Source organism: Nymphaea colorata, chromosome 6, assembly GCF_008831285.2.
Source record: "Nymphaea colorata isolate Beijing-Zhang1983 chromosome 6, ASM883128v2, whole genome shotgun sequence".
Classification (NCBI taxonomy): Eukaryota; Viridiplantae; Streptophyta; class Magnoliopsida; order Nymphaeales; family Nymphaeaceae; genus Nymphaea; species Nymphaea colorata.
The window spans coordinates 7,971,972-7,995,599 of record NC_045143.1 but is presented as its reverse complement, the minus strand read 5'-3'; the positions used below and the strand labels follow the sequence as shown (position 1 = coordinate 7,995,599).

At 38.9% G+C, this 23,628-nt stretch overlaps 2 protein-coding genes across 4 annotated transcripts; one reads left to right on the top strand and one right to left on the bottom strand.

The window, feature by feature from the left end:
• Positions 1–14,703: 14,703 nt before the first annotated feature.
• Positions 14,704–18,879, bottom strand: LOC116255391 (tRNA A64-2'-O-ribosylphosphate transferase). 3 transcript variants are annotated; one of them, XM_031631190.2, is made up of 7 exons: positions 18,488–18,879; positions 17,776–17,927; positions 16,939–17,602; positions 16,353–16,453; positions 16,167–16,275; positions 16,022–16,081; positions 14,704–15,275 (listed from the first exon to the last, which is right to left on the bottom strand). In XM_031631190.2, exons 1-7 carry the CDS (start codon positions 18,777–18,779, stop codon positions 15,070–15,072), a joined length of 1,584 nt encoding a protein of 527 aa, XP_031487050.1. In that variant the 5' UTR covers positions 18,780–18,879; the 3' UTR covers positions 14,704–15,069. The 3 variants fall into 3 exon arrangements, with proteins under 3 accessions (XP_031487050.1, XP_031487051.1, XP_031487052.1); XM_031631191.2 differs by having other exon boundaries at positions 17,776–17,952; positions 18,488–18,727; XM_031631192.2 differs by having other exon boundaries at positions 17,776–17,965; positions 18,488–18,628.
• An 829-nt stretch (positions 18,880–19,708) lies between these two features.
• Positions 19,709–22,549, top strand: LOC116255404 (clavaminate synthase-like protein At3g21360). The gene is made up of 3 exons (XM_031631204.2): positions 19,709–20,115; positions 21,172–21,425; positions 22,088–22,549. The coding sequence occupies exons 1-3, from the start codon at positions 19,744–19,746 to the stop codon at positions 22,446–22,448; spliced, it is 987 nt and encodes a 328-aa protein (XP_031487064.1). The 5' UTR covers positions 19,709–19,743; the 3' UTR covers positions 22,449–22,549.
• Positions 22,550–23,628: the final 1,079 nt, after the last annotated feature.

Sequence of the window (23,628 nt, the reverse complement as noted above, 5' to 3'; positions counted from 1 at the left end):
TGGTAGCCGTGGCATGAGGTAAGTGAAGGAAAGGGGGAGTTTATATAAGCTCGATCCTTGAAGGGCAGAGAGCGAGAAATTTTTCCTCGCTTTTCCAAAGTCAAGACACGTTAATGCTTTCTTTTAAAAAGTGTTCTCAAAGATGATAGGGTTCAGTAGTTTTATTGCTTTCTTTTCTTTTGCACCTTTATGACACTGGTCTACTGGTGTTGGACTAAATAAATACTTTTATGAATATTTAAAAAGGTGTCTTACCGCTCAAGCTGGTCACTTTAGCACGCCACCGTCCTTCTCTTTCTCTCTCTCTCTCTCTCTCTCTATATATATATATATATATATATATATATATATATATATATATATATATATATATATATATATATATATATGTGTGTGTGTGTGTGTGCGCTTAACTTGGTCAAGCTTGATCAGCATTAGTTTATTACACATTAGTTCTTCAATACCAATCGTTGACCACGTTGACCCCTGTGCATTCAACAAATATGCACCCACAAAAGAAATAAGGGAGGTGGGTATATTTTAGAAATTTTTGATAAGGATATATACATCTTAGTCTTTGAAAATATTTTTATAATTCTTTTTTATCTTTTCAAAAGTATCTGATTTTCACGGGGCATTTTAGTCATTACACACAGATGTGTATGTAACCAGCTTCAATAGTTGAGAACCACATGAATGTTGTGTTTTCTTTATTGAACAGCAGCTCATATTTAAGAACACATGTGCATGTTGGCGTGCACATAGCTTCACATTTAATGACATACACGTATGTGTGCGTGCACATACACACATATATAGGCAAAGGGAGAGACAAACCAGCTTTTTTTGGGTGGGGGAGGGGAGAGAGAGGAAGAGGGGAAGAACCCAGACCCATTTTGAGACTACTTATTTAGGTCCCGGGCACTACTAGTGCATGCAACATGCACCAAAGAAAAAATACTAGTGCATGCAACATGCACCAAAGAAAAAAGAAGGGGAGTTGGGGTACTTTAAAAAAAATTTATAAAGATATGTACTTTTTGGACTTTTAACTTGGTCATGAACCCTTCTTCTTGTCTTTGTAAAAGGGCTCCCCTTCAACTTAATTTGAGGTATTTTGGTCATCATGCACACCTTTCGAGCATAATTTTTTTTCCACAGGCATATGCACATAACCAGTTTCAATTTAGGTCCCTTCCCTTCAACCTTCACAACTTTATGAAGGGAAGAATCATTTAAAAAAACAAACCGTTGAATGGAGAAAAATAGTTAGAAAGTGACCACAAAAAGAGTGGGTGAAAAATCTTTTTCTCGTGTTTGTGTCATGTTGAAAGATGTCCATCATTGTATATAAGATATTAACTAATTCCTGGCATAATTTGAAGTTGATATAATACAATATAAGTACTTGTACATGCACTAATTATTTCCACTATCCAATCGTACTAAATCAAACATTTTTAAAGATTGATTGCTCAGAAGAAATTAAGTTTCTTAATCTGAAGAAAACTGCAACCTGCTCCTTACAAAATTTTCTAGGTACATGCGTGTCGTATTTATGAGTTATCCAACTATACTCATTAGCCACTTGAAATTGGAGCCCTAATCACGTGCTATCATTTTATGTATTATATATATTTTGTAAAGTTTATATGCCAACTAATTTGACTTTTTACCTGAAGACCTTGAGCCATATTATACAATTTAAAGGGAGAACTCACAAGTTTGTTGATGTTGTGTGTATGCTTGTGTTTGTATATATACATATCGTAGTTTGTCTATATGAAAGAGAGCGAGCGAGAGAGAGAGAGTAGACAAAAATGAAAATACACTGATGAAAAGACATGGCAAGTTGTCACCAAAAGTTACAAAGCAACTCGCAAATAGAGAGCTAGACAAAATAAACAAGACAAAGAATAATAGAGATAATCCTTAGCAAAAGCCAAGCTATAGCTGCGATGAAGAGCTAAGTGAACACCAATTTACAACCTAAAATAAAAAGTGGCAAAGGAATTGGACATGGTATTGTTTAAGACTTGATTGTTGCATTCCTCATAGACCCGCCACCAACAATAGATGAGCCAAGAGCACCAAGTGAAGTCACAAAGGAAAAAAGAGTGGATGAGGGAGAGAACAGGAACTAACAGAGTAGTGAAGTCAACAGGGTTAAGGGAGAGCATAGACCAAGCGATAATGAGCAAATGATGAAAAATAGCCAAGAGGCAAAAAGGTGAAAATAGGATCCCATTATTGAAGAGTAGAGGGGCAACAGTTGGCTAAGTGAAAGCTAATACACTGAACGTGGTTAGAAGTGTTTATGATAAGGTAGAAGAAGCCAAACAAACAAAATGAAGTCGTGAGGGGAAACATTAGAAAATTAGAAGGCACACTCAGGGACCCAAGGGACAAGAGGACAAAAGTGACATAATTGCAAAACTGAACTAGAAACCCCTAAAGGGGCTTTTGATTACTCCAGGTTTGAAATCCATGGATCTGATGTGACATGTTTTTGTTGATGTGGCAAAAGATTCATGGTTCATCAAACTAAGATCACATTTAATATATGTGTTTTACTTCTTTGCATTGAGAAAAGGTTGTATTCAATATTGAAAGGGGAGGATCTGATCTTAAATCCACAATTCTCAAGTCCTAAAGATCTCAAATTTGAGGCTATCAAATGCCCCCTAAATGAACAAGAAGCAATGGTGAGAGAGGGAGAACTATATGGAGGATAAAAAAGGTAGGACAGAGAGGGATGCATGTAAAAAATGGGAGATCTTCTTTGTGTGGTGTTGGGGAATCTACACACAAGGTTGACATGTAATTTTAAATGTCACACTTGGTTGAGGTGGCATAGTTTCTGTGAGGCACATGCTAGTTCATGTAACTTATGCGTAGGCATGTAGTAGCTTTAGTTGGTGCTTTGACAAATTATTGCTAGCAATGTTGCTTCACTTAGTTTACCTTCATCGATCGGGATAGGTAGGGGCTGATGGGCCCTTAGAACAAGCATACATCAAATCCACCCCTTTCAAATGAGCTTCTCCCCAATCTCACAGGGAGATCATGGGGATGTCCATATGTGTCATACTGGGCAGCCATAGCCAGAATATAGAGCAATGCAGTTATATAAGCAATGCTATACTTGGTATTAAATAAGGTAGGGCAAAGCTACAAGATGAACTTACTTAAGTAACTATATTATAGTTGTGGTGGAAGCAGATCATTAATGACACTAAGTCATATGGGCTTCTAGTAAGCGGCTGACATCATAAGCCCTTAAACGGTAGAGATTAATAGGCAATAGAAAGCACTTGCAAGCATAGATGGTTGAGCAGGCAACACAAGTAATTCCTTAGCTGAAGTAGTTGACATTTTCAGGAGGTATGAACAAACGTGGTTCTGAATTGCTATCAAAGTGACCAAGGCATCTTGAAGGTCCTATCTGCACTAGTGGTAGGAAGTTCTTGTCATGCTTCAGGTTTTCGCTCAAAAGTGTAGCCTTCCCTTGAGTTAGTGAGTTATGCCTGTAGTGGGCTATATCTCTACTATGGTCTACTTGACAATTTTACTCTACCTATTGGATGCAAGGCACATCCTATCATAGCATGAATGATTGGCTTGATTATCTCTAAAGTTGATAACATCTTGTTCTACCTTTGTCTCCATCCACATGCGGTTGTTAGAGGAAGTTGTTGTAGACATTAGTGTTCTTCATAGTGGCACTCATGCGATACGGTTGAGGATAAGATGAGTTGCTCTTCAAATCTATGTAGGGTATCTACTTGGTAAAGTTTTTTGTTCACCGACATGGGTCCTCCTCCACAGTTTTCCCCCTTCATATTTCTAAAGTGTCCACATTGCAACATGTTGGCTAAACATACAATGAAGTTGCATGGGCAATCTAAATTGTGATATTTGAGCTCATCTATCAACGATATATCTAGCACAAACATTTCCAAGACTTGAAAGTACATCTTAAGGAGGGCATACTCAAATCTATAGGTTGAGGTCTCTCTTTCCAGTTGATGCAACCCCAGCAAGATGTCCCCTATAAGATCCTAAGGAGCTAGCCAGTTGCAATACCAACTGCTAGGTAAAAACAAAATGATGCTCAACCATGCGTCGATGGCATGCAACTTATCTCGCCCAATGTTTGCAGCTAAGATTCTCAATTAGTTATAAAGTTGAGGTTGAGGATGAGGCCTTAACGCTATTTGATGTGAAGGGCTTGAAATGTGGCCTTGGTAAATGATGCACAACTAGCGGGATGGAAGTTTCATAGCAAAAGGCAGCAGTTGCAAGTGAGACATCTCAAACTACATGAGAGTTAGCTTCGACACTGAGTGTTGAGGTCGACGCATGATAGACCTATTAGTTGCCAAAGGTTTTTGGGATGCATGTTGTGCTTGAGTTTACATGGGAGAGCCGTCACAACTGGGCAAGTCTCTAGCAAGAGAGAGAGAGAGATCAAGTTCTGTACGCCACCCTGTGTACACAACGACATATGCGGAGGGGACCCTATTATTAATATGCATATTTACTTCAATGTGCTAACATTGCATGTGCACAATGAACATTCTTAATGTTGTCATTATCTCATATATCTGTCATTATCCTATACTTCTGTCATTATCTCATATATATTATTTCATCATTATTTCATACCTATTATCTTATACCCCTATCATTTTCTCATACCCATAGCATTTGAGATAATGACATGGGGTATAAGATAACGATAGGGGCTATGAGACCGTTTACATGGTATGAGATAATGAAAAACGTATGATATAATGGGTATGAGATAACGACAAAGATAAAGGGTATATGATAATGGCAGTGGTATGAGATAACGACATGAGTATGACAAGGAAAATGAAATGCTTCTTTGTCGTTTAGAGGGATATGTTGGTCATAACGATCTACATATACAGACTGACACAATCATTCAGTTTGAGTTTTAGCAAATCCCAAAACCTTACTTTTTTTTTTTTTCTTTTCTTTGTCCGTGTAAAAATTTCTCTTTTCCTCTGTTGACCAGTGCATTTTTCACCATGACAATATTAATGCACGAAAGCTTTTTGCACGTTGATGGCATATATAACCCACTTCATAAAAGAGACCCTTAACAATTACGATGCTAGTCTTAATGATAAGGGAATAGTTATTTTGCCACATGGTGCGTGAGATATTGGGAGTCTCCTACCAACCAGGGAGAGTTTGGTTTCAACTGTCTAGTTTCTCGATGAGGGTAGGGCACATGTTAGTTGGATTGATAGGTGTGTAGTAGGTTTTTGATATATAGAGTTTAGGTTTGTCGATAGAGGAGACTGATGAAACTTAAAGAAGAAAACACCAAACTAATCAATTGTTATTTCATCAAAACAAAATACAACATTTAGAATTTTATGAGTTTATAAAATGCATCTTCTAGCTGCAACTTTTATTTCTTAGTCCCAAAGGAACTATGATGGGTTTAAGCAAGTTGAGGTGCTTTAATTAAATGGGAGATGGAAATTGAGGAAGCCTTCCTTATTTGACATGGGGAAATCCTCACATGAACTTGGCAGGAAAGCTTGGTTGGCTTAAATCATGGGAGAAGGGCTCCATTCGATTGAGGTGGCATAATATGATTAAAGAAAGTCATACCCTTTTGATGAGTATAGCGCCACAGAAGCACATGCCACCTCTGTGCATGTGAGTGTTAATGCATCCTGAGGTGCAACTAATCACATAATCAGGTCCAAGTTCCTTGTGTGCATGGGCCACTATTTCTGCAAAGCATTGTTAACTATGTCACTTTGCTTGTTGTGGGGCCTTATGTAGTCCCCCATCATGAAGGAAGAATCTTTTGGATGATAAGCACTACACTTGGTAAATAAGATGAAAATATCATTTGATGTTGAAAAGCTACAAATAAACCACTTGAGTCACAAATATGCATAAATAGATCTATTCAAATACCTAAGTTGAATGGTTCATGGTAAATTCATTTACTAAGCTTTATAGGCAGAGGTGAATTTAGCAAAGTCCTTATATCAATAGATAAATTCATATATTAAACTTTTTTTTGTCTATGCTCAATTTATTATTTCTCTGCAAAATAATGGACTTTGCCTTTGTTGAGATGATCATAAATAGATATATGGATGCAGAACTTGATTTGAGTGTCGTTTCTTACAAAATTTTTATTGTTATTTTCCCCATCAAGAATCATTGACAAGAATAAAAAAAATGAGAAGAGAAAGATCTCCTTCCAATATGTCATTTCTTAGATGTGAATGAAGTAAAGGACAACAGTTGTCTAAGAATGGTTGAAATATAACCAAAACTGGAATAAAAATAAAAACCTAATGAATGCTCCAATTTTGTTAGCCTTGAACATAAAAAGAAAGGTTATAAATCTCAAGGATCCAACAAAAATAGTGTTCATTCTATTCGAGCAGCCTTAAGATTAAATACAATGCTATGGGAGTTCCATACACTTCAAAATTGCAAGAAATCCACAAAAATCTCAGCTACCAAGAGAAACCAACACATGTAGCAGTAGAGTCATTAAAGAAAGTGTTGTCAAAACTTGCTCGCCATGGGATCTATGCTAGTGGGACTAGGCTGCACCTTAGTGGTAGGGACAGAGCCACATGTGGGCATGTGTGGGCAGTAGCCCGCGCAGTCCCCACAAAACCTATATATTTACATATTGGTTGGCCCAAATTATTTTGCTTGTTTATATATTAGTTCTTATTTAGTTGTTTTTATTTGCTGCCCCCTTGATCAGTTTTAAGGGATGTGCATTTTTTGCCCTTGAGCCTGAAATCTATGGCTCCGTCCTTGCCTAGTGGCAGAGTAAGAGCGCAAAGGATAGTGCTTCTTTTGAAGGTTTTCCTTAAAACGAAATGAAAATAAAGAGAGTTGAATCTCATAAGCACTAAGCTAAGTCCAGTGAAGCACCTTGCATAAATACTCATTTCGAATTCTATGGCTTCAGTGTATACAACTGCCCACACGATGCCTCACTTAGCTACGGTAGTGGAAGACACTACTACCTGAAGTAATCCTCCTTAAGAACATGGAAGAAGTAAGGGAAAGCCACCAATACTAACAGTATCAATTCTTGAGCCCCCAAACAACACCTTCAATCCTAAAGAGCAAGAAGTTCTGCTCAAGGACAATTGTTTGGAAAACAACGAGTATATAACAGGGCAAATGAGAAAGAGAGGCAGACAAAGGGGTGGACAACTAAAAGCTGGATTTAATGGGAGATAAGTATAGCATTGGTCTCACCTTATATAGAGGAGCCATCTATGGAGAAATGGAGGAAAAGTAACTAACATGCTTTCTATGGAAAGCATAGAGGTGGAATAGCCTTTGTGCACCCATGCTATGCATCCTATAGCAAAAGAGGCTAATTAGTGCTTTCAGCAGAAGGTTGAGTCAATATATATATATATATAGCGAGTGAACTATACCAGCCGGAAGCAATGTAAAAAGTGTCTTTAGCATATGGAGAGCGAGTTGCATGCGCCGTTGCGCACACAACTTACATACGTCTTAAAGAGAAGATAGGACATTTTATAATTTTTCAAAAAATAAATCTTTTATAGTTTTTTTTTCATTTTTATTTTTGTCATGACAAAAAGTTTTCTTTTTGAGTGTGAACTGAAAGTATTTTAGTCACTAACCATGCTAGTGCTGGTGTATGGCGCATATAACCAGGCATATATGAAGTAGGTGATCAAAGCTGGCGGGCTTTGATTATATTAATCGGCTTTGTACCTCAGCTGATCCTTTAACATGAATATTATACGTCGAAAACACACACAGATTTCTCGGAAAATTGACGCCGACCAAAACATTTGAAAGGTAAGGGCACCTTTCTCTCTCTGTAACTCAATTTAAAATATACACAACTTTTTCAAACGTCTTGCCGATCATCACACACATGGAAAGAAAGATCAAAGCTGCGTTGAACTTCATTGATTTCTATTCTTCTTTTTCATAAACCTTATGAACTGTTCTTATGAAAATAACGTAGTGGATTCATAGTGGGACGGATGAGAGGGACGCACGACGGTCCATTTGAAGGGGCAGCAGATTGGAAAAGAAAAGCAAAAAGCTTTACGTGTTACGTAAGCGTCTAACGCGTAAGCCTGTCGTGTTGTACTTTAAATTTTAGACTTTTATGAGGCAGCAATATGGAAATAACAAAAATAGTATAAAATGTAAAACTAAATATTTTTGTATGTCTGTGTGGACAACTGCCCACACTGCCTCTGCCAATGTCAATCAGATGTCAGATCCAAGGATATATTCGAGGTCGGTCCCCTTACTTCTGACCTCACATATGAGGTTTTTGCTATATATTAAGGATTTCAAATCCTCGTTTTTAGGTGGTGGTAAAATTTCACGTGGTTTACTTCATGTCCCACATGAAAGGGATTTCAGATCAGTTTTAGATTTGGGATCTCGAAGTGAAATGTTTCCCTCTTTTCTTTTCTTTTTTCTTGAGGCTCTTGATAAATTTTAAAGTAGCGTACGTTTCGATGACGCTCTAAAAATAAAATAAACAGTATTAAAAATCAGGTGACCTTAAGACTTGATTATTTTTAATGAATCTTTGAAACTTGGCTTCTCTGTTTGGATGACACACTAAAAAATAGTGTTGGTTAGTGAAAAGGCTTAGAGATCACGTTATTCATTCTAAAACACTATTTTATCAAACTTACTTTTTTCTCCATAAGCCCAATTTTGACTTCCATCCAAAGACGACGACTCAAACAGAGTCTTCCTTCCAAACGCACCCCCAAAGGATTCCAAGTCTAGAAGCAAACGTGATGAAAATTTTTAGCTGACCTTTTCCATGCTCTGCAAGGGATAAGGCAAACAAAACGTGCCCTTAGAAAAGCTTTCCCTTCCTAAAATATGTTTTCTTTTCCACCATCAAACAGCCCCCAAGAAAGGACGGGAGCTCCAAGGACTCCGCCGCCACGCCTCATAAATATTCCAGGCTGCCTGAAAGGGTTAAGAAAATTCTTCTATTCAGGTTCAGCAAAGTTGAAGCCATTAAAAGTTAAAACAATGTAACTTTTAATATTTTAATAAAAATGTTAAGATATTAAAACCAGCAATAAAAACATGTCCAACTTTTGAAAAAAATATAACATAAACGCGCTTTAACTTTAAATATATCAATCCAAGAATGCATGAAATTGTTGGAAGCGCCTTTCTCTATGCAGTTTGCTGATCATCAGTTCAGCACCCTAAAACCTGCCAAGTCCTTTAACAAAAGACATTAAAAGGTTTTAGGGTTGCTAAATCGAGCCTAATTAGTAATTATTGATCTTAAAAGGCCTCTGCGAGAACCTAATGATTCTTTATTTTACATGTAAATGGATTTGAAAAGATCCAACATGCATTTCAATAAGGGAGCCTTTGAATGCCTTTCTCTCTAGGTAAGCCGGAGCTGCTCCAAGAAGGGTTTTAAGTTTTTTTTTTATTTTTTCTATTTTTCCAGGTTTTAAGATTGTTTCATGACCTGCATGGACTATGATACACGTATTATTTTTAGTGTATAGTGGCACATCATTTATAATTGAGAAGAATAACATCTTCAAGCATCAAAGTAGCAACATGCATTGTATGTACCATTGGTCCAACCAGTTATGCTACGCCCTTAGCCGATCACATAGTCTGGCCAACTTTCTCATTTATTGTCACCAATGCTACCAATTATTGGCAGCTCCATGACAAGATTTCCTTTATCCTTACTTGAGAAACAACCAGGCAGCAAGATATGCTTCGACCCGGTAGATTCTTCCATGTAGAATTCAAGGCGATCTAAATGCCCTCTTGCCCTTACCCATTCTCTCACACTTTTACCTTGTTCATTGGAAGGGAAAGTTTTGCTACTTCCAGACCTTTTCGATCAGCGAAGATCGGGCCTTTACTCAATGTTCTGCATTTCATCAAATTCGGAGGAAAATTTAGAAGGACAAACTTTCTAGAAACTAATAGGAGTAAAATTTTTCCCATGAAAAGGGGAAGGATATCCAGCGACAACTGTGTTTATGACATGTAACCCTGGGACTCTTTTACCTCTATCTTTTCAACCTGCCATTAAAAATTTGAATTAATTATCGAGAAAGCAAAAGGAATCTTATACCCTCTACAATCTTTTTTTCTTTTTACCTTTAAGGGGTCAATTCGTATATAGAGGCGGCTAGGGCAGTGACTTGCTTTTCCAATTATGCACTCATCTTTGTCCTCTTAAAGACTACTAAAGAGGACTCTTTATCAAAAGCACACCCCAGTCTATGTTTTGGATTTTCACCGGCCGCCTTGCTTTGCTACAGAAAACGTACCAGTTTAACGTGGCCACTCTTCATCTACGAAAGGTTTGTTTTTCAAGTACTCTCTCTCTCTCTGTCTCTCTCATCAAGACATTACGAACACTTGTGAGTGTTATGTAAATCTGTCTTAAAGATTCGAGTAGATTAATGGAACAATAAACTGTCTCAATCTTTAAAGTAGATTTATAAGATACTTACAAAGTACTTCTGGTATCAAATGATCACTAGGAATCTATTTGGCAAACCAAACAATTGTTTCATGAATATGACCCAAAAGATTGGGACAGATTTATGAAATACTTTACAAAATGATATGTGAATTTACTCAACTTTAAGTCAGATTATGGTATAGTTATTTACTCAACTTTAAGTCAGATTATGGTATAGTTACAAACTGTTTTACTTGCCAAAGCATTCAAAGAATGTCCTTGCTGTCAAACAACCATTAAAAGGCCTAGATTTGCAATATGAGAGGTGGCAGTGATCATGGAGTTGGTAAGGTGGCAACTACAGCAACCCTGACTTCAACTGGCCTACCTAATCCAGATCAATGCCATTAGAAATACTGGTTCTGAAACAAAAGCCTGGTTATGTTTGGACTTTTTTGGCCATTGCAGTATCTTCTTAACATTACATCATTGATTCTAAATTTGCTGGCCAGCATTCGGCTCAAAGAAAATTGGTGGTGGCACCTAAATGCGGGATCAAGCACAACTCCAAAAGTAATATTAGAAAACAGAAAGAGATCAAAGAAAAGAAAAAGATTGTCCCCTCCGGGGGTGAACTATCACAGGCTGCTGAGCTAGAACCACTATACATTCCTCATCGACTCCCCTTTATTTCCAAGAAGTAGCCACTCAAGGCCACCACTTTAGCGTCGTAGCACCAAAATAAGTGAAGATGGAGAGGAAAAGAAAAAAGTAGTATGAGTATCAGGACATGCAGGAAGCTGGTGAATAAAGAAATGGCATGTGTCTGAGTGCAGAGGTAGAGAGAAGCCACTCAGTTCACTACGTCAATGTAGTACCAAAGCAAAGATCAAAAGGAAGCAAGAAAGTTGTTGTCCTATTAAGGAGGCTGGTGAATTAAATAAAAACATGTGTTTGCATGTGCGTGGAGAGAGAAAGGAGGATGTCCCAAGAGCAAGGGCTCGTGGTTGATGGGCCGTTCAATCTATTGTGATCAATCGTTGAGAAATACATAAGGAGAAAAAAGTGGTTGACATTTTTAATACTGTAAGGTCCTGCGAGTTAGCAGGAAGCTCCATCTAGACCCATGTTGAATTAGGGCATGAAAAGGCTTAATAGTTTTTGTTTTTCAAACTTATGCTTGTTTTTATATAACTTGCCAATAAGACATATTGGGAGACATTTTCCAGCAAATTTAAGAAAGCTCAATCTTTGACAGCTTCTGAAGCACCCGAATCCTGGCTTCTGTATTTCTTCGGATGCCTTAAAACATCATCCATCAACGCATGAATCTATGCTGCCATTGAAGGAACCATCATTCATTTCAGGGAAAGTGTTAGATTTTTAAAGAGTTGATTTAGGTAGTACACATCTGTCCAACTATCAGTTCTTTAATAATTACTGGTAACATGACAAAGAGTTGCATTGAAACGCAAGCAGCAGCTTTTGACCAACGGCCATATGTGCAGTTCATGATATCCTTTCCCCTTTATTTTATATGTACATACTAGAGCACACCAAACAGCAAAAGCATGTAAAACGAAAGGGAATCAACAACCCACCCAGCAAACTTAAAGCCACATCAAGAACCTAGAAGAAAATGCATGTAATCCACAACCTGTCAGGCACAAGTTTCTCATGGATACACGTTGTAGTAGTGAGTGAATGGTGTGACTGGCTATCCAGAGCCACCCAACCATCTAATCATGGCTATTTATAAGATGCACATAATTGGTTGCGAGAAAAAAGTCAGAGTCACCATTCAATTTTCTTATATACATAGTGATTTGATGATCACTCAAGCTATCAAGAATCACACAGCCATCTAGTCAGAGTCATTCAAACCTTTTCTCCTTTTATTTTTTTTCTAAACCGTTTATCATAATAAATCAAATAGCCTAGGTTAGATGGCTATATGACTATAAAACCATAGTCACCATTGACAAAAATCAATATCGAAAAGGAAGCACACGTTTTCTTCTTTGTTTTCTCCCGTTATTGCAAATCTTACACAACCCACATATAACAAATCTTGATGGAAAGAACCCAACAACTAACTTAAAGCCACATCAAGAACCTAAAAGAAAATGCATGTAATGCACAACCTGTCAGGCACACGTTTCTCATGGATTCATCTTACCTCTTTATAGGGATAAGCATTATTTATTTCCATACCCGGTGTAGCAGTGAGTGAATGGTGTGACTCTGGCTATCCAGAGCCACCATTCAATTTTCCTATATACATAATGATTCGATGATGATTCTAGCTATCCAGAATCACCCTCATCCATACATTTTCTCCTTGTTTTTTTTTTTTTTTAAACCGTTTATCATGATAAATTGGACGTCCTAAGTTAGATGGCTAAATGGCTCTATAAAACCATAGTCACTATTGACTAAAATCAATATCGAAAAGGATGGCTAAATGGCTCTATAAAACCATAGTCACTATTGACTAAAATCAATATCGAAAAGGAAGCACACGTTTTCTTCCTTGTTTTCTCCCGTTATTGCAAATCTTGCACAACCCACATATAACAAATCTTGATGGAAAGATCCCACAACTGAGGAGAAAAGTACTGCGCAACGACCCAACCTATTAGAAGAAAACCCTAACGACATACATATATTCAAAGGCCATTGTTCACTGATTTGATCCATATGATCTGCAGTTCTCAGCCCATGTATAACACACAACTCCCCCAAAGTTATGTGTGGTCTAATATATGCTCGTTGCGTCCCTTCTTCCCCTGTCCAATCACCAAAATTCCACTCAGATTTCAGCACTAACCCTTCTGGTCAACAGCATAGTGGGAGAGAGAGTTATGGAATTGATGTCAGCCAAGTAATTGAGCAGGTCCTCAACCATAAGATCAAGATATAGGCTTTAAGCCGGATCAAGGCATTGACCGGCCAACTAGATATTTCATTTTCTTGGCAGCAACAGTTTCTCAAAGGTGGAGGAGGATTCAACAACGCCCCGATGTAAGTGGAGATTGAAGAAGGCTTCACCTTTATTGACCTCAAGATGCACGCGAACCCTGCCTTTGGTAAACTTTTAATACATGACAACAAGAAAGAATCAATGTATATGAGCGACCTATATTGTTATTTGTTCTAACGGGCCGCTTTTCCACTTCCTCACTTGCGCAGAGTATGTATCAAGAACCATATGTTGTTAAAAGATTTCTTTGGTCTGGTGTTTATTGTGGGGAAGGCAAATCTAGCTATTAGTATCTTTATGTTGAGAAAACATACATCTCCGTCGCCTCCGAAAAGCAGAGTCATAGTTAATAGCTATTTGGTTTCAATCTCTCCTTAACAAGAATCCGAAGATTTTGAATAATGCCTGCAAGCACATCTGTCTTGTTGCTGTGGGCACAAAGTTAGCCAAAGCTTTTCTCTGAAGTGGCGATGAACTACTCGGGATTTGAAATGCATGGATTTGATGTGACATGTTTTTGTTGATGTGACAAAAAATCCATGATAAAATCTACGGTTCGTCTAACTAATTACGATCTTAGATCATACCTGAAATCCACAATCTTAGGTACTATCTCTTCTGTCATTACAGCCGAAAGAAGGGACAGCAGCCCCTTCCCAAGACGGAGGCTGCGCTGCCCCTTTTGCTATTATAGCATGCAATTTCTTCCGGAAAATGAAGAGGGAGAGAGAGAGCTGAAATGTTGACCTAAATCAAGCAGAGCGTAATGGACAGAAAAGGTAGTTGACCCAAATGCAGCAGAGAACCAGTGATGGCCACAGAAAGTAGGGCACATGCACTACAGTCTACACCAGAGAGTTTTCTTTCCCTACGGAACGAAAGAGAGAGAGAGAGACTGAACTGGAGTTCTTCTTAAGGAGTGCAATAGTACAGATAAATTAACGGTATATACATATATGGCTCAAGGTCTTTCGAGCTTAATTAAGCAGAGCGATTATAGAAACGGTGCCTTCGGCTCGAGGGAAGATCCGCCATGTTTTAAGCTCCAGCTTATCTCGTCCATCAGACAAGTCGAGTAGACTGGTAGTCCACCCTTTGATGCAGTGCTTTAGCTGCCTATATGGTCCGAGCAGTGACTATCAGATCACGTCTCAGAAGAGAATCTGGTAATTGCCCACAAAATCTAAACAGGCCGGTTGATCATAATGACGCTAAGACATTGTTTGATTGACAATTTTATTAAAGATGGTCATGCGAACCATCAAATGTAACAACCATGAGAAGCCAACATTGATAGACTAAATAAAAAAGATGACTTCGCAGATCAAATGAACTAGGAAATTTAGTGAACAGGGAAACAATATTTCCTTGCAGTTACAACAATTGTGAAATAAAATTCTCAATGCTTACGGATATGGAAGCAGCATCCTCCATCATTCCTGCAGAATTGGTTTCTGGATATATTTTTGACCTAAGCTTCTGCAGAGAGATGCTCCTACATGGTTTTGCTGTGGCGGCTTCCTTTCTTCATCTAGAAAAGATTCCCCATAAATCAAACGAAGACTTCAACCACAAAGCCAAGGGTTTACTTCATGTTTATAGCGTCATCACCATCTACATCCACAACGGATGGCAAAGTTTTCTCTCTAATCAAAAAATTATAAACCTGCCTCAGGTTTCCTCTAGATGGACGAGCATTTAAAGCATATTTGCAGATGAACACAAGCCGCCGGCGCACCTCCCATTTTGTGATACAAACATCTCTAAAGGTCCTTCCACCATCAAAATCTCCTGAAATTGTAAGAACAAAAGTTGCAATAAGACATTTGACAAATGGTTAAATCATCATTTGTCACCAAATCAAAGGGGCAGATTGGAGCAGTGGTGATGCAATAGCAAAAATACTCTCTCTCTCTCTCTCCAACGAGTCCTCTCTGGTTGCCTCAAGAGTTGATGGTGTGGAAAGGGGAAAAGTCGGCAGGTTCATGGAGGATGTGAGACGTGTTGCATTCTTTCAGTACTCATAGCAAGAGAACAAAGTCCTCTTTTTTGGTCGCATGAAGAATTCATGGAGAGTAGGAGCACGTTGGGTGGTCCAAGGAGTATATGGGTTCAAAACGTGCTTCATTCTTGGAGCACTCATGGCAAGAGAGAAGAGACTATTGAAGATGAGTCACCTAACTTATAAATAAATAAATAAATAAAAGAATTTTTTATATTTTCTTTTTGAATTTATTGTTGAATTGAAAATAGCAATTCCTTTCAGCTTTAGTCCTACTCTATTGTAGCAATCAAACATTAAGAAAAGCTCCCTAAATCAGATAGAAACCATTGCGCCCTAGTTGATTTATTTAATTTGCTTCTTCAAGTTTCTTTTTCAATTAGCTTTTCATTTTCCATTACCATCATTTTCTCTGCAGAAGCAGAGATCTTTTCTACCGCAACCAAATAGTCAAATCATTACTAAGGCAATCAAATAATAAAAGAAAAAGAAATAAAACTATAAAAGTTTAACAGCTAAGAAATCGCTGGGTTACCTCTATCATTAAATAATGATGTTAGTATAGCAAGGCTCACGCATATGCTTATATCTTCACCTGTAACAGAACTACAAGTCATTCCACTGCTAATTGGAAATGACTAAAACTAGTATCAAAACGAGGTGCATAGATAATATCTTACCAGTACAACAGCAGACAAGTACTGTCTTCCCTTTACTCAAATTACTGTTGGCAAAGTTAACCGCTGACGGAAGACATTTTAGCAAGGAAAAACGATCAAACTTTGAGGTCTGTAAGCATAGCTTTAGAAATTAGAGGACATCAACCAATCACAGAAATTTGCTTTCATTTCAGAAATCATACGTACAACAATCGGCAAGTGCAGGTAATTGCTAGAACTTGAAGAAGATGATGAAACCTCTGAGTCGCAATTAAGTATAGCATCTACACCCTCGACCACATTTATATCTGCATACATGGATGCAAGCATTACTAAATTAAACCTTCCATACTGTGGTAGGTCTCTATGTCTCACTTGAGAGCACAAGGTTACCTACACAAAAATCTATGTATATACAAGAAAGTGAACAATCATGAACCTGGCCTTTTAGGGATGTTTTTATGCATGTTGTAGCTTACTTTAGACCATAATCCTCCTCCACTTTTGACCGTTGTGATAAGCCAAAGATTATAAACATGTGTTCTAGCTAACAAATAAACTTTGGATCCAGCAATCAATTGCTGGCGGACGTGTTAGAATCTATTACATCCAGATAACTTAATCCTTCTTATACATCTCCCAGAAATATGCATCTAGAAAGAATTGATCCGTCATAAGAATAACCATGTGTCTGAATCAGTAGACATGGAAAAAAGTAAAACAAATGAAGCATTGATGAAAATACAGCATCTCTGCCTGAGAAAGAATAATAGTTAGTTTTAGTTTGACGTACCATGCTGTGTCATTCCAACTGCAATATTGGTTGAATGTATCCAATATATGCTAGATGCTTCACCGATATACTGTCCAGGTGCTTCTGTACTTGAATGACCATTATTCATTGATGAACATAATGCCTGATGAAATTGCTCAGAAGTATCAACGTTATTAGCTGATGTTGTAAATGATTTAAGCTTGACTTGAACAGTGTGCTCTCCCCTTTGTGATCGATATACTCTATCATTTTCAACAATGACTGACACTTTCTTATTGCACAAATCAGGACCAGAACTTATCAGCTCAAAAGCATTCTTCCAGAAAAGGCTTGGTGTTAAACCCCTTGCCCAGCTTTCTTCGTCATCCCCTGCTCCTGATATATAACGCCAGCTGAATTCTGATGCAGTTCTTTGCTGAGGTTGGTCATTTGAAATAGATGCAGAAACTAAGATGATAGGTGTGAAATCCCATGAATCATGATCTGGTACTTCATTTAACCATATAAGAGACTTTTGTGAAATCCACAGTGGTCGTAAAGGTTTCCTCAAGGACAATGCAAGAGATGTAAGATCCACACCAGTAGCTTCCAACTGTGAGGTCCACTCATCCAAATGCGCCTCAATGGCTGCTTTTTCAGTTTCAGGTACCCATAAAGGAAGATGCAACGAGCAATCCCAGTTCTGCAAGATTGGCTTCATATTAGATACTCCAACTGAAGATGAACTCAATTTCGATACTCGCTATTAGCAAAAAGCATGTACAGTATGAACTACGAAGTGATCAATATGGAAATCAAAGGCTGATTAAGACATTTGAGGGTGAAATAGCAACAACCTTTGTCGGCCATAAATACCTGTTCGTCGCTTAAATCTGACATTGACGAGAGCACTCTGCTAATTGCCCTATTCATGACGCATGCCCAAATGGGTATCGTCTTTGACATGCTATCAGGAAACCTCTTCCCCCTGCGAGTAGAATCGACGATGATGCATCCACTTTTCTGCCCTGCAGTCATCCATTGCCTTTTCACCTACACAATGATACTAATTCGAGAATGCACATACTTCAAAGGGACAAGAAAGCCAAAGAAAGACAAAAACAACTTATTTGATGGGTGCGCATTTTTGCTTATAATCAGAAAAAAAAATTGCAAAATGAAACTGTAAATTGGTCAGTACGTCCACTGGACAATTAAGAGGTGCTCCATCCTGCAGCCTTTCATTGGAGGCAGAAAAACGATACACCACACAAGCATGTTAACCAACTACTATGAGGAAACTAAAAGAGAACAAAAAGAAAAAAACGCACTCCATCAAGTTCCAAAAAAGCAAATTCTCACAGCTCCAAAAGGCTATGGCACAAGGCACTAGGAAAATGTATTTCTACAGGTGTATTTCTGTAGTTTCTCTCTTATATCATCAGAAAAACAGATACAAACGTAAACAACATCAAAATCTCAAATTTACACAAAATTCCCATAAAGAACAACAGCTAATAAGCAACGCGAAGAAGTTTTGCTGAAAGTTCGGATGTTGGATAACAAATGGAAGGAGTATAAGAGTTACCAGCGAGGGAGGCGACGTGAAGATTGAGGCGGGCGGTGCTGAAGGACCAGTTGTTGGTGTGGCCGTCGGTGGATTTGAAGTAGCAGGTGGAGTGGAAGAGGGGCGCATACCAGAGCCCGCAGCGGAGGTTGGCGACGAGCGGGAGGCCGGGCCAGAGGCCGGCGATCTCGCGGACGAAGAGGGAGTCCTCGTAGATGGAGCGGAGAGCGTTGTAGAGGGAATTGTCGCTCTTCTTTATGCTCCTGCTCGCCTTGTAGATGCTCAGCTCCACTCCCCATCTCACCTCCCCCATTATCTTCTTCTTTCTCCTCTTCCTCCTCCTCCTCTGTCCGACCGTTCTTGTCTGTGGGAGCGTTGCTCCATAAGCTTTGAACCATTTGCAGGACAAGGGTTCTCCTCTCTCTTTTGTTGGTCTGAACCTTGGAGTCCGGGCTCGCACTGATTGAACGTTGACCTGTTTAACAACTCTTAATTGAGTTACCAGATCCGAATATCTGATCTGCTCCCTGTTTGGGAGTTTTTTCGCATTTCCTTTTCATCTTTGTCATTGAAGTGCCAAATTGAGCTGCCCGCTATTTTAGAGCCACCCTGTGGTCAGATGCATAATTTATTACCATGATAGGAACTGAGTAGGAGAGGGAAGGCAAGAAGCAAAAGTGGAGAAACTGCAGAGGACGAGAACTAAGTAAAATAGTTATACGAGCAACAAACATACATGCGGCAAATTCAATTTTGTATACATATGTGAATTAATGTAAGATTAGTTGTGATAAAGTAAGGATAAAAGGTAATATCATTCTATCATGGTACATTATAGCAAGGCCAAACACTTTGTGAGTGTTTGGACACCTAGTTTTAGTATTTCATGTACCTATGTTAATTTTCAAAATAAATTCATGACACATTTACAAAGTATTTCAACTCTCCAGCAATTTTTAAAAGTCTCTTTGGGATTAAGAATATCAAATTGGAGTGAATTCATGAGACTTCATGAATTTATTCTAATTTTGAGATAAATTTATAAAACATTTATACTTTGTTTTTCGAACTAAACAGCCTCGAACATGAAGTGAAGAGCTTTTTTTTATAAATTTACGATTAAAGTGGCCACGATTTTATAGATAATCATTAAGAAATAATGACCGATGCAGATAGAACTTACGGTCCGAACTCAAAACCAGACCTATTTATTAAGAAGCCTAGCTGCCCAAGCAATGAGGATTCAGGACTCCAAGGAGAGAGGAAGAGTGAGGGGGATGGGGGAGGAGGTGGTGTTCGAGGAAATTCGCATACCCGAGCAGAAGTGGCTGGCCGGAGTAGCCTTCCCGGCGGTGCTGGCTCCACCAAGCTTTCCGGATGGGCACCCTGATGCCGCCGGTCTCGCGTGGAGGGTCCAGCGCGGGAAGGCAGCGGTGGAAGCTGCGCTCCGGACTAGTGGGGCGGTGCTCCTCCGCGGGTTCCCCGAGCGCACGGCGGCGGAGTTTAACGAGGTGGTGGAGGCGTTCAGTTGGGAGGAGTTGCCGTACGTCGGCGGTGCAGCCCCGAGGACCAACGTCGTTGGACGCGTCTTCACGGCCAATGAGTCTCCCCCAGACCAGAAGATCCCCTTCCACCACGAGATGGCTCAGGTTCGTAGCAAACGGTTGCTAGCTAAACTTTTCCTAGCAAACAATCACTGAGTAGATCCGTAGCTCTGAGTTTCTGCTGCGGATTTCGACATCTGAATGAATATTTGCAGTTTCTAACAAATCATTAAGAAAAGAAATTGAGTTCAGTTTAAGGGGGTCTGGATGGCTTCCATCAATTTGGCTCTGCATGGTTATCATGAGCGTAGATGTAAAATTAGTATAACCAATTAATTCGTTTTTTGAGCAAAGGAAGAACGTGGAAACCGTGTTCCTTCCCAATAACTCCACATGATGGTATTCTTCTTCAGACACTGTAGCAGATTATCCAATTTTCTTGTTTTTCTTATTGTCAATTCCTGTTGAAATGGCGCTGACTCGTATGCAAGCAGGAAAAATAAATTTTGAAAAGAAATTGCTTATTTATTTGTTGTTTTATCTGTATCTCTTTTTTGTTTTTTCCAAAGAACTTAACAGTGCGTGATTGGTGTTGCCATTATGACCATACCAGCGTCATTCCTAGTGTCCTACTGTCATTCATTACTCCAAGGGAAACGAAACAGATGATCAGTGGGCAGAGGCTTGATTTTGCCATACGGAGGTTTTACATCGTGATACTATTTTCAGAAATATATATCTCTCTCTCTCTCTGTCCCTCTCTCTCTCTCTCTCAAGTCTGTATTGCCGTCCTTTGCGTCTCTTCCTTGATTTGGTGGTTTTTTTCCCCTGCGATCGGTTAGCATCCTATTGGAAGTGATTTATTTAATTATTTTTACTAATGTTGGTTAATGCTTCATGCTCTCTCTCTCTCTCTCTCTCTCTCTCTCTCTCTCTCTCTCACACACACACACACACAAGGTGCTGCTACATCACTACATTTTTTAGTGATAGCATCATCAGAAGCTCCACTTCGGAAGCTCTGGTAGTCGGGAAGTCCTATCTTGAGAGGGCAGGACGCCAATTTAGAGGCGTTCGGTAAAAGTATTTTCGACATTTTTAGTTCAGTTTATTTTGGATTTTTATTTGTTGATGAATGTGTAATTGCTAGGATATTTTCAGGTTCCCCAATTCCCTTCCAAGCTGTTCTTCTTTTGTGAAGTCGAGCCAAGGGAAGGTGGAGAAACACCAATCGTTCTCAGCCACTTGATATATGAAAGAATGAAAGAAAAGTACCCAGAGTTTGTGAGCAGACTTGAGGAACGTGGCTTGATCTACACGCGTGTGCTAGGGCAGGGAGATGATCCTTCTTCCCCAATCGGACGTGGGTGGCAGTCAACATTTTTAACCACAGACAGGAAGGTGGCCGAAGAAAGGTATTCTTTCTGTATTGAGAATCATTTCCTTTTCTTTTTCTCTTTAGTCCCATCTGTTGTAGCTGCATTCTTGAATGTTCTTATGTCTACTATTTTTCCATCGTCCCGTATCTGTTTTAAATGATCCCCGTCGAATGACTTGATTTTGCAATTTTAATCCTAATTCTCTTTTTTCTAAAATGTGAACTTTCTGTTACTCTTTAACATGATAGAATCGTGTTTCTGCTTTCAAGGGGCATACTAATCAAAGTTGAAGGGCTTCTTCTGTTACAATTCGGCCATCCTTGAACATCTCCTCTCTTGGTGTTATTTTGTGATGAATCATCTCTAGTAACCATCCCAGAGTGGCAAAATTGGAGCAGAAGATTTTAAACGAGGGTTTCTTTTCTGCACTGCAACGTTTTTGGATTGTTTGCTGTGTATAAAGGCCAACGTTCAAATTTTTCTCTTCTTCCCCCCTTCACTCTAGAGTGCTCAAATCTCATGGCACTTAGATCTTACTGTTTTGTGCATAATTTCAGAATTATTCATTTTCTTTTGCATAGCCAGTTTCTGAAACATTAGTCTGAAAGCACCCTCTTATCTGGTAGCATATATCATTGCCTTATGTTGCCATGAGACTCTTTTATGTGACATGGGAACTTTGTTCACATTAATGGCAGGGCCACCAAACTAGGGATGAAGTTAGAATGGATAGATGATGGTGTGAAAACAGTGATGGGCCCAATTCCAGCCATTAAAACTGATTCAACAAGGGGGCGCAAGGTTTGGTTCAATAGCATGGTTGCTGCTTACACTGGCTGGGAAGATTCTCGCAACGATCCCGTTAAGGCAGTAACTTTTGGAGATGGAACACCGTTGCCAGCTGATATTATCTACGACTGTCTCAAGATACTTGAGGAGGAATCTGTTGCAATTCCATGGCAACAGGGAGATATCCTGCTGATAGACAATATGGCTGTCCTCCATTCACGGCGGTCGTTCCAACCTCCACGTCGTATATTAGCATCCTTGTGCAAATAGTGACCATACCTTATTTGCCGAGTAATTGTGCCACCTTGATGCTTAAACCAAGAACTGAGCTAATAAGTAACAATAAATAAGTTGCTCTTAACTTTGGAGTCTCCTCCTGCTGCTAATATGTGTGTGTGTGTGTACTAATTATGAGTCTTCTCATCACGTTGATTGATATATTTGTAAAACGTCGTGTGAAGTTAAAAATAATAATAATAATAATAATAATAATGCTCTGAATCGATTAAGCGTCCATTTTATTCCTTACTCTCTTTTCTTAGAAGTGATTCTTATTCATAATTCTTTACGACTGAAGAATGGGTACCAAATTTTGATGGGCAGGATTCAATTGACATTCCAACCATTTTATTCGTTGTCGAATCTTCTGTCCATTGCTTTCATTTTTCGCCGGGAAAAGGTCCTCCGGGCTCTCTCTCTCTCACACACACACATCTGCAAAACTGCAGTTAGCAGTTACTTTTTCATGAGGCTGGTATTAGTTCAGTGATGGACAATTTTTTCTGTAGAAAAAGCAAAAGGATGTATGTATAAAACGTTGGCCTGATGACTGAGCTTGTCTCTTGGGGTTTTCAGCCTGAGGACACGTATTCTGCAGTTTGGTTCAAATAAAAACATGACCCATCTCTTAATTTAGCTCCAAGCAAATCGCCACACCTATATGGGCGCTCATTTGTTATTTATGGTGATTGAAGTTCGACAATTGAATCCCTTACAAAATGCAAGCTATAAAGATAGGTCCGTGAAGCAGTCATTTTTCATTATTTTTTCAGGAAAGAGGTCGGGATGAACGGAACGTTTTGATGGAAGTGCCTTATAACAAGGTACAAAAAGCTTGTATTAGTAGCACTAGTAACTGTTGTCTAACGATTGCAACAGGAATACCTCAAAATGCAGAGAATGAAAAAGTGAAATCTTCTACCCGGAAATCAGTTTTCCTTGTAACTCCAAGAGTGGTTCTCTGTGTGACATAGTGACACTATTTCCGTTATTTGAACAGATAAAACTGCTGCAGGTGATGAAAAAAATGAATTGGGTCTTATTTTGAAACTGATTTCTGCCCACCTCAAGGGGTGAGAGAGAAAAAATCTCTGCATCTTAGACTTGGTTTCACTTTCAAGTGTCCCAATGTTCAAGGGGAGCATTTGCGTATGAATACTAATACATTGTG